Below are 14,162 nucleotides of genomic sequence, written 5' to 3'. Positions count from 1 at the left end.
GAACAAAGATATCTGAAGATGTGAATTTTCACTGTTACAGAATATGACGTTGCTTCTGAAAGAGTTGAAGTGTTCCTGTTATTTTAGCCAGTGCTGATTCCAAGCCAGAATAATGTCTGGCAAGCTGATGCATAAGGTGCACACGAGATAGCTTTTTCAAAAGTTACGCAAAAGGCATCTGCATGTTAATCTTCGCAGTGCATTTCACCCTTACAGGTGGCTGCATGCCATAGCTAAAGTGAACTGCTGTCACTCTCTTCCAGCTGTTTGTGGCATTCAGTGCAAAGGAGTCGATCTGCCAGCTACAGCAGGTCCTGGAAACACATGAAGTGAATTGGCAGCATGTCCTGTCCTGTGTTTCCGTGCTGGTGGTCTGTCAGGCTGAGGCTGAGCAGTTGTTCAAAGGTACGTAGGTATTGGCAAGCCTGCAAGATAACACGTGCTTGTTGCTTCTCAGATACTGAACAGAGAAAACATGGTGCAGTAGCAAGTTCCTAACTGCCCTTCAGAGATTTCTGTAGGGGAAAGAGCAGGAGCTCACCCTCTGCATTCAAGTATTCTATGTCAGCTGCGATGTGAATGCCAGGCCTTGTGTCTGACACTTCTATAATTTAGTGTACAGCTAAGAATGATTACTTGATAATTACCTTTATGATTATTTGGAGTAGTGATTACTGAAGCTTTGTTCTTCTATCTCACCTCAGCTAGCAGACCTTGTTTGATAGGGTTCTTACTGATTGTGTCATTGCTGGACTCCCTCTGATTCTTGCAAGTGGAAATCCTAAAGTATTTGACCACTGAAAGCACATGAAAAATATAGGTGAGGCCCAAAGGTTCTCTAAGCTGCAGTGCATGTCCCTTTGGGACAGAGGTGTTATCAGATATTTGTCTTCATTTACTATAAAGTTGTAGCACAATTGTCAAGAGCAAAGTTTGAGGTTACTGTTTTATGTTTCTAGATCTACTGAGCCATCTCCTGATAAAGGCTTTTGAGAACTATGATATGGAAAATATGATCACTGCATTCCTGATAGCTCGTCAGGCTGCCCTCGAGGGCCCTGCTGTGTTCATGCCGTACTCTGAATGGTTTAAGGTAAGACTAAACAAGGCCTGAGTGGTAATCTTTGTTTTAAATATGTGAGAAACCTGCACTGAAAGAAGGTTTTGCTGCACAGAAAAAAACAACTAGTTTCAGACAAGATAACCAGGGATCTAACAACAAAACAAGGGAAACAACACAAAGGAATAAGTGATTATATTGGTATTAGGAATAATATTTATTACAGCCTTTGTGTCTGCAAAGAATATATTTATTTGGCTTTCTCTGGTCTTCCCTTCTTTCATCTTCCAAGTCCATCTTGCCTCCTCTAGTTATTTGTCAGGAACGCAGACACGTAATTCCTATTCTAATCATATTCTTGGATGTCTCTCAGTATCTTGATAACCAGCAGTGTTGTGATTGCGTAAGTCGTGGGTTATTGCACATGAAGCATTCCTGTTTCCTGGATGTTTGCGTGCAGCTGTAATTGATGTGTTTGACCTTATAGATAATTGCTAATTAGCTTTTAGTTGTAAACATGTAGGTATTTAAGGTATGCAAATCTCCGCATAACTTAAACCTCTAAATTCCTTCGTATGAGTTTGCAAATCTAAGCTCAGCCTTTGCTGATAAAGTGTTTAGGATGTATCAAAGGTAAACTAGTTCTATTTTGTAGTGTCTGACTGGCTTATTTTTCTTAGAGTGCCCAGATAAACTTTTAGAAATGTGTTGCCTCGATCAACCTCAATCCTTTGGTTCATTTTTTTTTTTTTGCCTTGTTTAACCCCCCCTGACGATTTCCATGGTAGCGCATCAGAAGGAATTTTGCATGTGACATGGCAGGCTGTCTGGAAACTGGAAAAAGAAACTCAAAGAAACTTGTGTGGAGACTTCTAAGAACTTTCTCTGGAGACTTTTCTCCAGGAGGATACTCTTGACGCAAAGCAGATGTCTGCAAGAGATGCCTGGGGTTTGCGTGCTGACTTTAGTGCAGTGCTGGGATGCTGATTCTCTCCACGCTGAAAGGCTGAACTGTTAAATTTTCTATTTCAGGCTTCCTTTGGGAGTGCTGGTGGTCAACACGGGAGCAGTAAGAAAGCTCTGGTCTTTCTCTTTGAGTTCTTGTCAGAGCTGGTGCCCTTTGAAGTAGCCCCGTACTTGAAGGTGGGAAGCTGCTGGTAGAGGCAGTTTTTAGACTGCTCCAGAACTGTTCTGAAATAAACACATTTTTGCCCTGTGCCTTTGAGCATATTATTAGTGTTGTTACAGTAATTGCATTACTTCTGATATAGTGCTCAAAACCTTTTCTCCCTGAAATAAACAAGAACAAGATTCTTTTATTTCCTTGACAAGAAGGAGAATTCCTTCCGTGGAGTTATGTTGAAGCACTTCAGTGATTTAGTCTGTTTGTTGTTGTTGGGGAAAATTAGCATGTCAGTTGCCATGAAACTGGCTTTTCTTAAAACAAGCAATAATGTCTTCTTGGGGGAGTATTGGAGGTAATTGAGTGTAAAAGTAAACCAGAATTTTATAGTCATCTCCTGTAAAAATGGTAAATCATGTTCTGAATTTTACATTTCAGGTCCATATAATGTACCCGCCTTTTGTGCCATCAAAACATCGATCTATTCTCTTGGAGTATATCACTCTGGCTAAAACCAGACTGGCTGACCTCAAGGTTAGTAAAAATTGTCCCTTTAGAAAAGACATCTTTCTGGATCTGTCAAATTTAACCGTGTTGTGACAACGTCCATCTTTATGCATCATCACACAGGTTGCTATAGAAGATATGGGGCTCTATGAAGACTTGTCTTCCACGGATGAAGCCGTGCAGGTACTGGTCATCCATCCAACAGTTCTCTCAGCAATTTTGCTCTTTTTCCTGTGGAGGCTTAGGTTAGCCCCGTCTGCTATTCCTACCAAGCTTGAGCGTGCTGCCAAATCTAATTCCTGTCCTAAAGTTGGACAAGAGGTCATAAATATGGAAACTTTCCCCAGATTAGACCTGCACAGAGGACAAACAGATCCTACTGAGTATTTCTGGAGACAGGCTGCAGAGAAGCTCAACGATTAGCTAGCCAGCTACTGGCCAAGCAGCACCTATGTTAGCCACCCAGGTAGCAACGTGCTGTTTGAAACCAGTAAAGTGCCAGCTCCCTCTAGCCCATCCTGCACTGTGGGATGTAGAAAATAATGGACGATTCCGTTGGTGGGGATTTAAGGGACAAAAGGCTATCTAAATGGTGTTGTATGGTGTGGGGAAATGAGGTTGTTGAGATGGGGAGAGGCAGAAGACAGCTTTGCAGGAATTGGCTCTGCATTATCTCTGCTGATAGACTGACTGGTCTGTTTGGTAGGTAAGAAATTGGCACAGGTTGTTGCAGTCTTAAGATGTCTCACGGCTCAAACATGAGAAACCTGTGGCAGCATTCCTGCTGCCTGGAGTGTAGTTCTGGTAGTGCGGGCTGGATGTGAAGATTATGGGCCTTAATTCCAACTGTATGAAGTAATACAGAATAACAATAAAACAAATTCAGAACAGAAAAGATACCGTCCCCATGAGGGCTTACTGAATAAACGATGATGTTAAACAGGAATATCTGCTGCAGTCAGTGTAGGAGTCTGGGTCAGCCCAAAGGTCCGTGTAGTTCTGTACCCGAGGAGCTGTTACACGTAACAACCTTCCCAAGACAGGCTGATGCTTCGGGTCTGGGTTTCTCTATCCTGCAGTTTTACTCTGCTTATCAGGTAGTTCTCGTTATTCAATGGCATTTGTTCAGTCGCTTTGCAGCACAGACAGCTATTACTAATCCTGAAAGAACAAGCAGGGAAGATTGCTGTCATCCTTGATTTCTCACAATATTTTTCTCCCGTTGTTGCTTATGAGCCAGCCCCAGGGGCAGGCGCTTCGTGACGTTGAAAAAGCCCTTCAGATATTTGAAAATACAAGGAAGATCCCAACATCTGTGATAGAAGCCAGGTACTGTGTGCTTCTCAATTCTTCTTGCTTTTAACTTTTAATAATAATGGAGAAAAAAAAAAAAAGCCAAGTCCAAATCAAAATAACAAAACAAGAAAATTTGAGGAAGTCGGCAAAGGAGGATTTAGGAAATTCTTCCCATGTTACTCACTTCCTCCGTAGTCATCTAAACTGAGGCTATTTCTGCAGAGTATAAATAGGATTATGCACACCTGCAAGAGAAGTCCACAATTACTATAATACTATAATTAAATAAATAAATGAATAATTATTAGCTAATCTGAACTTGATTTGTGTGTGGTTATTCATGGCACCTTGAATATTTTTTTATTTGTAGGAACCAGATTAATTTTTGAGGTAATGCAATGGCACGTTACAGCTCTGGCGTTGCTAATATTTTGCTATCTTTTATTTTGTTTCTCAGTATTTTCAGGCGACCATATTACATTTCCTGGTTCCTTCCCGCTTTGCTCAGGCCACGTGTGGTTAGTACTTTTTTTTTTGACCTTTCCACCTAGAAGTGTGTTTGTAGAGAGGTGATTTGCACCTAACCTGCCTGTTTTTCTCTTGCAGCTCCCTAAAGCCCCGGATGTGTGCATGGCTTTTATAGATTCTTTAAAAAGGTATGGAGGCTCCTCAGTGTTGTTTTGTGGACTTTGTCTTCATAACGTTTGGCTTTCTATTAGATTACCGGAAGCTTTGACACCTTGTTTACGGAATGCTGCCTGTTGGCTAACCCTTTTGGCAGGGCTTCGTGGCCAGACTTGTTTGTGGCTTGCAGGTTGTGGATGCAGTAGCTTATCTGTATGGGTGAATGTCTTCAGTTCTGTAATTAGTCCAATATCCATGGATAAAACTATTATCTAGAAAGAGTCCCGTGTAGCCATCTGACTGCAGGCCAGATAAATTTTCATGCAAACTTTGGAGGAGGATGCTGAATGCAAAATTCCAACAGGAAGATGAGCCCCACTGTATAAAGCTCCCCCCAGTATGGGTGAGGATATGGGAGAAGGGGAAGATGGAAATTAAATGTGTGATAATGCTTCTTGAGCTGTTCTTAAGGGACAACAGGGTAACGTTTCAGGAGCTTGCAGCCCCTCTCAGAACTCAGGCTTGTCCTGTATGCATGTTTAAAAGTGCTTTTCTGCCTTGCAGAAACAGCTTTAGTTTACATCCAGTAATTCCTCTGTAACCTGCAGAAAAAATGCTCAACGCTGCCTTTTACAAATGAGACATTCAATCCTGCCCTGTAATTCCAGTCTGACAAAAAAAAATCTTAAACAAACAAACAAACAAAAAAGTTTTAAGAGAAGCTGCTACATTATTCTTCCTTACCAGCAAGTGTTGGAGGTCAAACTTCGATCTTTTTCGCATTAGCATTTTAGGTGTGTAAATACTTGTGATCACATAGGAATCTAAGTCATGTGACTTATATATCTTACATATGAAACAGGTATTAATGCATGTGTATACCATGTGTAGTGTGTGTTACACTTCTATGATGCTTGCTATGAAAGCCTTGGATATAAATTTCTGGCCCTTTTTATTTATTATAAAAAAAATAATTCAGATGCTCTGTATGCTTTGGAGCCTCTGTAATTACTTTTCATAGCATAGCTGTTCTTTATACTTAGATGTAATGAAGATGAAGTTTGAATATGCTCATTTGGTATACTAAATGTCTTTTTTTACTATAGAGCTGATAAAATACCCTCAAACTTGTACTCGACGTACATACAGGCCTGTTGTGCGATGAAAGAGAAAATGTTACAAGGTAAAACAATTTTACTTCCAGATGAGTTTGAAGAAATGTTAATGTTTCCATTGATGCTCTCATAAAGTGAAAAACTCAGAAAGTTACAGCTGATTAGGTCTTTAATCTGTATGGAAATGATATGTATATGTATGTGTATGTTCTTTATGTCTTCTTGAGGTATTAAATAGTTACTGCCATAATTATTTTCTCCGCCTTTCCTGCCTGAGTGGGATTTCTGCAGTCCGTGTGGAGCTGTGCAGTGCTGAGGCTGCAGATGAGGCCTGAGCTAGCTGATTTAAATCTAGCTCCAGTACATCGGCATGAATCAGCGTTTGCAGTGAGTGCCTGTCAGCCCCAGCTAGCCTGGGGTGTGAACCTGCTGTGTCCATCCCTCGTGTAATGGCACTGGAGCTGTCTGAACTCACCCTCGTGCCTTTTTAAGAACAGATGACTCTGCGTGGCTGAGAGCTGGGGAGACGGGAGGGGCTAGGAAGGAAGCCAGCAACAAAGGGATCGTGGTTCGTAGTTTACGTGTCTGTGGGCGGGAGGGCCCCCACCATTTTCAGATGCCATCCCTGCAGCCCCATTAGCAGCACAACGGGTATGAAATAGTTATTTAATGAACAATCCTATCTCTTTCAGCAAGTGGGTTTAATCAAACCCTTGCAGCTTAAAATGGGCAACGTCCTCAGCGCAGGTTTGTACAAAATGAAAGGTCAGGCTGGTGAACACGGGCTGTTCCCGCAGCACGGTGGCAGTAAATACACCCCTACAGGGGTGTGTCTGCAATGGGCTCCTAGTCAGGGCACTCTGGACGTTTGAAGCTTTCTGAGGATGCTGTGGCTGGGAAGAGCTGTGACCGAAGCGTGGACTGCAGCAGCCTGGCTGCAGAGGTTGTCCTGGCAACCGGCAGAAGTGAAGAATCCCTTCATGGGATCAGCAGCATCCTGCTGGGCAGCCAGAGCTCTGCAGGAGTCTCTGAATTGCCAGTGACCTCTAGTGGCACAGCCTGATTGTGTCCCCTGCATCCTGACCAGCCTCTTCCATGTCCCCTGCTGTCCCCTGTGTCCTGATCCATCCCTGGGGTTTTGGCACAGGATTTAGGGCAGGATTGAGTTCTGGTCAGCTCTAAACCTGCCCTGTTCGTTAGTGCTCATTCTCTCATATAAGAGTGACTCAGCGTTCATTGTTGCTTTACAATGCGTTTATAACAATTATAAATTTTAACCTTGTCATTTACTTCTCTTGTTCATGGTTGAGCTATTTCTGGCCCATGGATGAGATGCAGTTCCTGTCTAACCAACTGCACTGGGTGGTTTTTGGGGCTGTGCTGTGGCGGCTTCTTGTTGGTGGCACTCCTTTTCTAGTGGTAAAAGGAATTTCCTTTCATTTCGTTCAAACAAAATAAAGCAAGATGTAACATCTGAAGATGGTGTCGGGCTTGAGGAGAAGCTGATGACATAGTATATTTGCATTGCAGTGTTTCGGTATTTTCAGATTCTGCTTCCAGTCTTTGGAAGACAACAAATGTTTCCGTGTGGGGCAGAGAGCTGAAGCAAGTAGGAAAGAAACTCAGAAAGGAGACTTTTTTTTTGCATTTGTGTCTGAAAACTGAATTCTGTTCTGAAACGAGGCATAAACTGATAAACGATTAATCAAGTAACACATTTGGAATGTAAAAAACCAAAGCTGTGCATGTGAAGGGTTGATGCTTTGGGGATCTGTGACAGTTTATAGAGAAACATATAAATACTGCTTTTGCAGCAAGTGTGTGCAAAGGCTGTTGAATACATTTTATAAACTGATGTAATGCACAGAGGTAAGAATAACATGTTGCATTGCTCTTTTATATGTCTAGATGAATCAAAAGTGGAGACCAGCCATTCCAAAGAGCCTATTGAGCAGCTGAAGGCTGAACTGGCTGAACTAAGGGTGCTGATTGTGGACCAGGCTAAACATGAAGGTATGGAGGAAGGCAAGTTATAATTACCCATAACTGGCTGCTACAAAAGCTACATTAATAAAATGTGGCTAATGGTAGCCCAAGCAATGGCAGTAGTGACTTGCCTCTGGTACCTGAAGACTGCAGCCTTCTCAGATCTGTATCCTTCCAGCTATGAAGACTTTTTTTTTTCATGTCTAACATAACTCCTGTGCTTGAGTTGGGAACTTCAGGTCTGCAGCTTTGTGGTGATTGCCACCACACGCATCTTTGCCAAGATTGGCAGCTTCGATCCTGGGACTTGCCTGGTGGCCTGAACCCCTGCCTTTCAAAGGCTTTTCCTTTTTGGTGTGAGAAATGGTTCTTGATGTGTGTTCATAATAGTACTGCGAGGAAAAAATAATGTTGTTTTCTAAAATGAGGATGATGATCACTGTTCCAGCTGACCTTTTTTGTTCATTAAAGGTTTTTATTGTGTAATTTGGGTTCTGATCAATTAGAGTATATATTTCACTCGTTCTTCTTCCTGTTACATGGAGTTGTAGATCTTTCATGCCTTCTGTCCTGACTCTCATCTTCTCCTGTTGCTTCGTTGCAGATGTGCCAGCACAGATTGCCTTGATTTCTGACAGACTCTCAAGTGTCTTGGGTCACAGCGGTGATGAGAACGATACTGCTGCTTTGAATTCTCGAATCCAAGTTAATGTTTTTGACCCCAAGCTGGAACCCTGCCATCAGAGTGTGAGTGCCATCTGTCTTGGGATGAGAAATAGGTAGGGCTGGGTAGGTAAAAAGGCAGCTGGATTGTACGTGAGACAGGTTGCTTTATCTGTGGCTACCAGGAAATACACTTCTCCCTTTGTCTGCTTTGTAGTGCCCTGCACAGACTCTACCTGTGTTTTAACCTCCTTGAAGTTGTTGGATGTCTGGTGGAGAGATCTAGAGATAGAATCTAATAGAGCAATCCTGTGATGAGCTAGGCTTTCCTCACCAGACTTGCCTAGATATTCGTTGTATGTTGAGATTATTCCTGGGCTGTTATGGGCTTAACTTTCTATCTCTTATTAGCGCCAGTGGTTCTGTAAAACTTATGTCATTTACAGATTTGTCTCCTTTGTTTTAACGTTGGAAAACATAAAGAGTACAGAGCACAAAGCTAGATCTAGGTATCCAGCCCAACAAGGAGGAAATAGCAATGTCTCTTGTTCCAGGTTGTTGATCTTCTGCTGACATCTTTCTGCCAAAACCTAATTGCTGCTTCCTACTTCAACCCTCCTGACAGGTAAGATGGAAGTAAAAGAGCAGGGAAATGAAAACTAGCTAATACGCTGTAATTCCAACATTTGTCTAGGGGCCAGAGGGACTTCTGGTTGTTCATACCTACTGTGCCAGACTGGGAGTAGCAGGCTGCTTTATTCTGAGTTTCTGTAATCTGAGAACTAATGCGCTTTGATGTGTAAGTGTAAATAAAACCTACTTCTCCTTTTTTGTACTGATCTCTTCAGAAAAAAGGTGGCACTTGGCTCTGCTTTGTTCTCTGTGACAGTGCATTAAAAACTTGCTGCAAATACTACGTGCTTAGGTTGGTGCTTTGAGCTCAGTGGTGAGGGATGGGGAATGAAGCAAACTTTTGTTCCTTTTGTCTGGTAATTACCTGCTGGCTGACACTAAAGATCAGAAGGAAAATGCTTGTGTTCTGACAGGGTTCATGGGGGTGTCTTTTTGGCACATTCAGTGATTTTGCAGATCCAGACACCTCACTCTTTATCCCTGATGCCGTATGTAATACAAAATGAGTGAGACATAAGTGCTGTGGGCACAGGAAGAGCAGCCTGATACACCTTCTCTCCACCTTCCTTCTCCCCTTCCCCCTGCAAGTGGCTCAGTTTGATTCTGGCCTAAATGAGCTACACGTGGAGGGAAAAGCAGCAGCTTTCACTGAGAGCCTTCTTTGGAAGGACTCTATTAATGCTGTCTCCTTCATGATGTGACAGAAGTCTGTCAATGTTAACATGTCAGTGGAAATTGCTTTGTTGGAAAACACCGGTGTACTGACAAACTGCTTGTGATCCCAGCTGCTGATGGTGCTGAGCTGGGTGGCTGCTTCTCTGGAGCACAGAACGCTTCGGCAACCACTGCATCTTTACCTCTCTTCTCTGCTGGTTTGCCCTGGTGACACAGGAGTGTGGGTGAATCTGCTTTGAGAACCCACATGAAAAGGAACAATGATGAACGAGAGCATTCCAGGAAGTTATTTCTAAACCCAACCCCCCATCCAATATCCTCTGAAGATGGTTTGTGTTCTGTCAGCTAAGTGGGAATGCTCCATAATGCTCCCTTCCCTTCCTCTGTTTTTTTAACAGGGACCTTGTCATATTGCTTCTTTTCTACACTTGCTTTGTTTTACGTTCCCGTTTATTGCTCTGCCTCTGCTCACATTGTGCTCTCTGTCTGAAAAAGCTGTCTTTGCCCCAGGCGCAGTTTCCTCCTCTCCTTGATGTCATTTCAGAACTCTTCTTTGACTATATAGTCAGTTATTTGATGCAGGGCACTGGTGGAGTTTGTGCCTTTATAGAGGTCCTCAGTTCAGATGCTCTAAAAATGATACTTTCTTTGAGCCTATAAATGGAATTATAATTATCTTGTATTTATCGACAAGTATGGCTCAGGCTCATTGTGTCTATCTAACCATTAATAAAAAAAAAAAAAAAGGGAAGGAAAAAAACCTCTTACTATATTGGTGATAAAAGAAAAACAGTAAAATGAGCGTGTGGTTTTTACCTTTCTACAGGCAGGGCCCATGTCTCTCCTTGTTTGTGAAGATGGTATGTGGACACAGGAGGCTCATACCTGCCCTTCTGGGCAGGCTCTGTCAGCTTATTTATCATCAGGTTAGTTTTCCAAGCAAGAATCCTATGGTTGTAGTGTGCTAAAGGCTAGCGTGGCTGCATTTCCTGAGCTGTGAGGCATGTACCTGTCTTGACTGCATTGTGGAGGGACTTCACTGGTTTTCAGGCTTCCAAAATTTCTCATTTCAGAAGAATAGTCTGGACTTGATCTTAGGAACATGAGCTAAATGTTTTCCTGTGGAACTGCTGCTGTAGTAGGTTAATTCTTTGGGATGTATTTTAAGACAAGCTGAAATAAACCAGGCTAAGAATGGATCCAAAAGAAAAATAGTGGGATGCTTAATTCCCAAACTTCCATATTGAATATTTCACTAGTAACCCCTTTTAAAAATAAAAGTAAGGCCTCCAAGTCTGAGTTGCAGCAGTGCGTGGCTTTCTTTTAAATAACTGTTGATTTTATTTTCCTTTACTCATACTGAAGGTGAAAAATTAAAAGTCTGATAGACCAGATTAGCTGTCATGGAAGCTAAAAAGTCTTGAGGGATTCAAATTCTGCTGGGCTGAAATTAGAGCTAGTTGCTCCAGGTTACTCTGTTACAGAAATGTACAAATTTAGCTGCAGCTTGACAAAAGGAAGGAAGAACATGCTTAATTTAACTGGTGCCTCTTGTCTGCTGAATTGGTATCACTGCACTGAATTGCTCAATGGGCAGATGCAGTGTTCTGCTACTTGATTAATTCTGAGATTTTTCTGCAATTGGCTGTTTTGTTACAAGTGAAATTCATCGATTTCTCCAATTCCTTTGTCTGTCTTGCAGGGTCCTTCCCTGAATGATGCTCATATTTTAGGACTAGCTGCTTTTGTGATCCATTTAAGTGAATGCAGATCTTTAATTCCTGAAGTGGAAGCTGATTTGGGGATTTCTCAGCCTGTTGCTGAAAAGGTCCTTTCCGTTTCTGAGTACTGGAGCTGCTTGCTGGTGTGCAGGACAAAAGAGTTGTTCTCCTTCTGCACGAGGTGAGGTCGTACATCCCCCACGTTCTTGCTTCCCTGGACAATGGCTTAGGTTTGGCACAGGAGGGGTGCTGGGGAAGATCCCTTGTTCTTGTGGAGGATTTCCAGGGCATGTAGGTGCTGCATAGAGGCGCTACACAGAGAAAAGAACTGATGGCAAACCTGCGTGAAATAGCATCCTGATGACTGTTGCTTGCAGGAGAAAGGACTGACTGGGTGCTCTTGAAAGTTCTGGTTTATTCGCTGGTGATTCATGCCATTAATATACTTGGTTTTGGGAGCACAGAAATAGAAATGACCCTAAAAGCGAGTGGGTTTTGAACGTGTTGGTTAAAACTATTTTTAAAATTTAGTCTTTGCTTTGACTTTGAACTTTTGTGAATGGGAAAAGAGATGACTGAACCAGCCAGATAACTGAATTCTCTCTTTCTTGATCAGGTTTTGCACTGCAGCCATATCTTATCTGATGTGCAAGTTTCCGTCCTTTTCTTGTGATGATTTATGTGCCTTGGTTCCTCCTAGCATTGCTCAAAAGGTAAAAGGAATATATGTTTTGCTATTGCTCCTGAGAAAAATCAGTCTCAGTTCAACTTCCTGCTGCAGACCCTCGTGGAATTATAACTTGTACAAAGAAAGCTACATAAAAATGCCTCTTGGCACCCTACTACCTTACCATTTGGTGTATTTGCTTGTTTGGCAGCTTCACACAAACAGAGGTTGCAATTTTTTTTTAATTTTTATTTATTTATTTATTTATTTATTTATTTTGTGGAAAAGTGCAGAATTTTTCTGCCTTTGTTTCAGTTGCAGTACATTGTACCACGGCTGAGCTTGGAAGCTCGGGGAATCACGTGCGAGGAAGGTAAAGCTGACCTAAGCTGGAGTTCCCTGTCGTGTCCCTCTCTAAACTACAGAAGAGCCAGCCTCTGTTTGTGGAAGCAAGCACGGTTTCAAGAGCTCCTGAAGGAAAAAGCATTCCAGGTAAGAATATTTCCCATGCCTTAAGCTCATGCTAGGATTCTCGTTTTTCGGATCTGCCCTTTACAATTTCCTTTTTGCTGATACAAGCTTTGTGTAAAAAATCTGATACCTGAAAAGTTGACATGACAATGGGAAGAGGTGATGTGTGCTACGTCATGTACTCGGAGTTATCTGTAGATTTTGATGGTGATGATGAAAAGGCAGAAATAGATAACCTGGGGTGAAGATTCTATGTCCTGTTTATGGCAAAACTTGGAACCTTGGCACGATACAGTATATCAACAAGAAAATTATCAGGAACTGTAGAGAAAAAGCCTGTCCCTCACCTCAGCTTCCCACTGCGTGCAGTCTACAAAGTGATGATGACTCAAGGCACTGAAAATACTTTCTAGCTTTTTTGATGCTTTGTCTAAATGTCAGTGTTCTCCTTGCGTATCTTGAATTGTTTGGCTCTGCCTTGCTATGAAGCATGTTAGCATATCAGATATTCTCTTTATACCATCCTCGCAATGTATCTGATTTGACAGGATTGCTTTTTTTAACCCAGTTCATATAAAAACTAGTGTGTCTTTGTGCAGAGGAGTTTGCCATATTATTAGAATGATTCCGTGTGCTTTGCTAGTTTAAAGTACGACACTTAAATACCTTTGCACTCTAACCTTTCTCTGATATTTACACCATCCTGCCTGTGCTGCTTTATTCATTTTAGAGTGTTTCTGGTAACCTGTGTTCATTCTAGTACCTACACTTTAAGAACATGGGCATTTTGGGGAATGCCAAGGGGGTGTGTTTGTGAACGAGATGCTCTATACACTTGCTTTCAGTAAATTTCTAGATTCCTGTAGGTTTTTAGTCTAGATTTCTTGCAAGGGAAATGGTACTGTAACTTCCTTGGCTTGATGCCTCCGGTTTAATATCTCAATCTGCACTGGGTTGTGTCTGGATGTAGGTGAGGGTAGGTTTTATTTTATTTTGGAAAGAAGACAGCTCTTCTGTACAAGTTATTTACCTTGCTGATCTGCTCTCTTATCTAAATTGTGTTTTTGTGGTTTTTGTGTTTTTTTGTTTTTTTTTTTCCCCTCCCAGTTATCTTTCAGAGAATGGCTGCTCTTGGAACTAGAAGTGTACCCTGAAGAGGATATTCTTTCTGCTTCAGAAAGGTAAGTGCAGAGACATTTTAATCCCAGATTCTAGTGGGACTAGTTCAAGAGCCTTTCCCACTCAGATTAGGAAAAAAAGCCTTGAAGACCAGGAGGTTAACAACAAAGGTAAATAAGAAAGCTGCTGTGGGACACACATGCCTGTCGTCCACTACAGGCTAAAGCAATGAACTGCAAAGTTCAGGCAATGCTGGAGTGAGCTGTGTGTTTTACCTTGAGGAAGTTCACCAAGATGACCTCTGGCCTGCATATGCAGTCCTTCCACGTGACTTTTCATAAAACCTCCCCGTTTCCAGAAGCAAGAGAGCTGACATCTGGACATGTGGTGTCCGGTGGATGGCTTTACCTATATTGGCACTTACTTGCCTACTTGTGTCTGTCACTCCATGTGACTTAGTGCTTGAACTTCCTTTTATAGTAAGGTAAAGGAAATCTATCGC

The 14,162-nt window shown here is 42.1% G+C and overlaps 1 protein-coding gene across 1 annotated transcript in view; it reads left to right on the top strand.

Annotated features, from left to right (window-relative positions):
* Positions 1-14,162, top strand: part of FANCA (FA complementation group A) — a 34,729-nt gene that overhangs the window by 11,345 nt on the left and 9,222 nt on the right. The window contains exons 13-29 of the mRNA XM_032195733.1: positions 264-405; positions 960-1,093; positions 2,093-2,203; positions 2,622-2,717; positions 2,814-2,873; positions 3,931-4,019; positions 4,444-4,504; positions 4,593-4,642; positions 5,717-5,793; positions 7,634-7,738; positions 8,316-8,458; positions 8,929-8,999; positions 10,509-10,608; positions 11,385-11,584; positions 12,020-12,116; positions 12,386-12,562; positions 13,649-13,722. Coding sequence (XP_032051624.1) covers positions 264-405; positions 960-1,093; positions 2,093-2,203; positions 2,622-2,717; positions 2,814-2,873; positions 3,931-4,019; positions 4,444-4,504; positions 4,593-4,642; positions 5,717-5,793; positions 7,634-7,738; positions 8,316-8,458; positions 8,929-8,999; positions 10,509-10,608; positions 11,385-11,584; positions 12,020-12,116; positions 12,386-12,562; positions 13,649-13,722 — 1,787 coding nt within the window. The remainder of the gene's footprint in view (positions 1-263; positions 406-959; positions 1,094-2,092; positions 2,204-2,621; positions 2,718-2,813; positions 2,874-3,930; positions 4,020-4,443; positions 4,505-4,592; positions 4,643-5,716; positions 5,794-7,633; positions 7,739-8,315; positions 8,459-8,928; positions 9,000-10,508; positions 10,609-11,384; positions 11,585-12,019; positions 12,117-12,385; positions 12,563-13,648; positions 13,723-14,162) is intronic.

The sequence above is a fragment of the Aythya fuligula genome, chromosome 12 (genome assembly GCF_009819795.1).
Source record: "Aythya fuligula isolate bAytFul2 chromosome 12, bAytFul2.pri, whole genome shotgun sequence".
Classification (NCBI taxonomy): domain Eukaryota; kingdom Metazoa; phylum Chordata; class Aves; order Anseriformes; family Anatidae; genus Aythya; species Aythya fuligula.
Note: the sequence above shows the minus strand (reverse complement) of the source record. Positions and strands in the feature narration are given on the sequence as shown.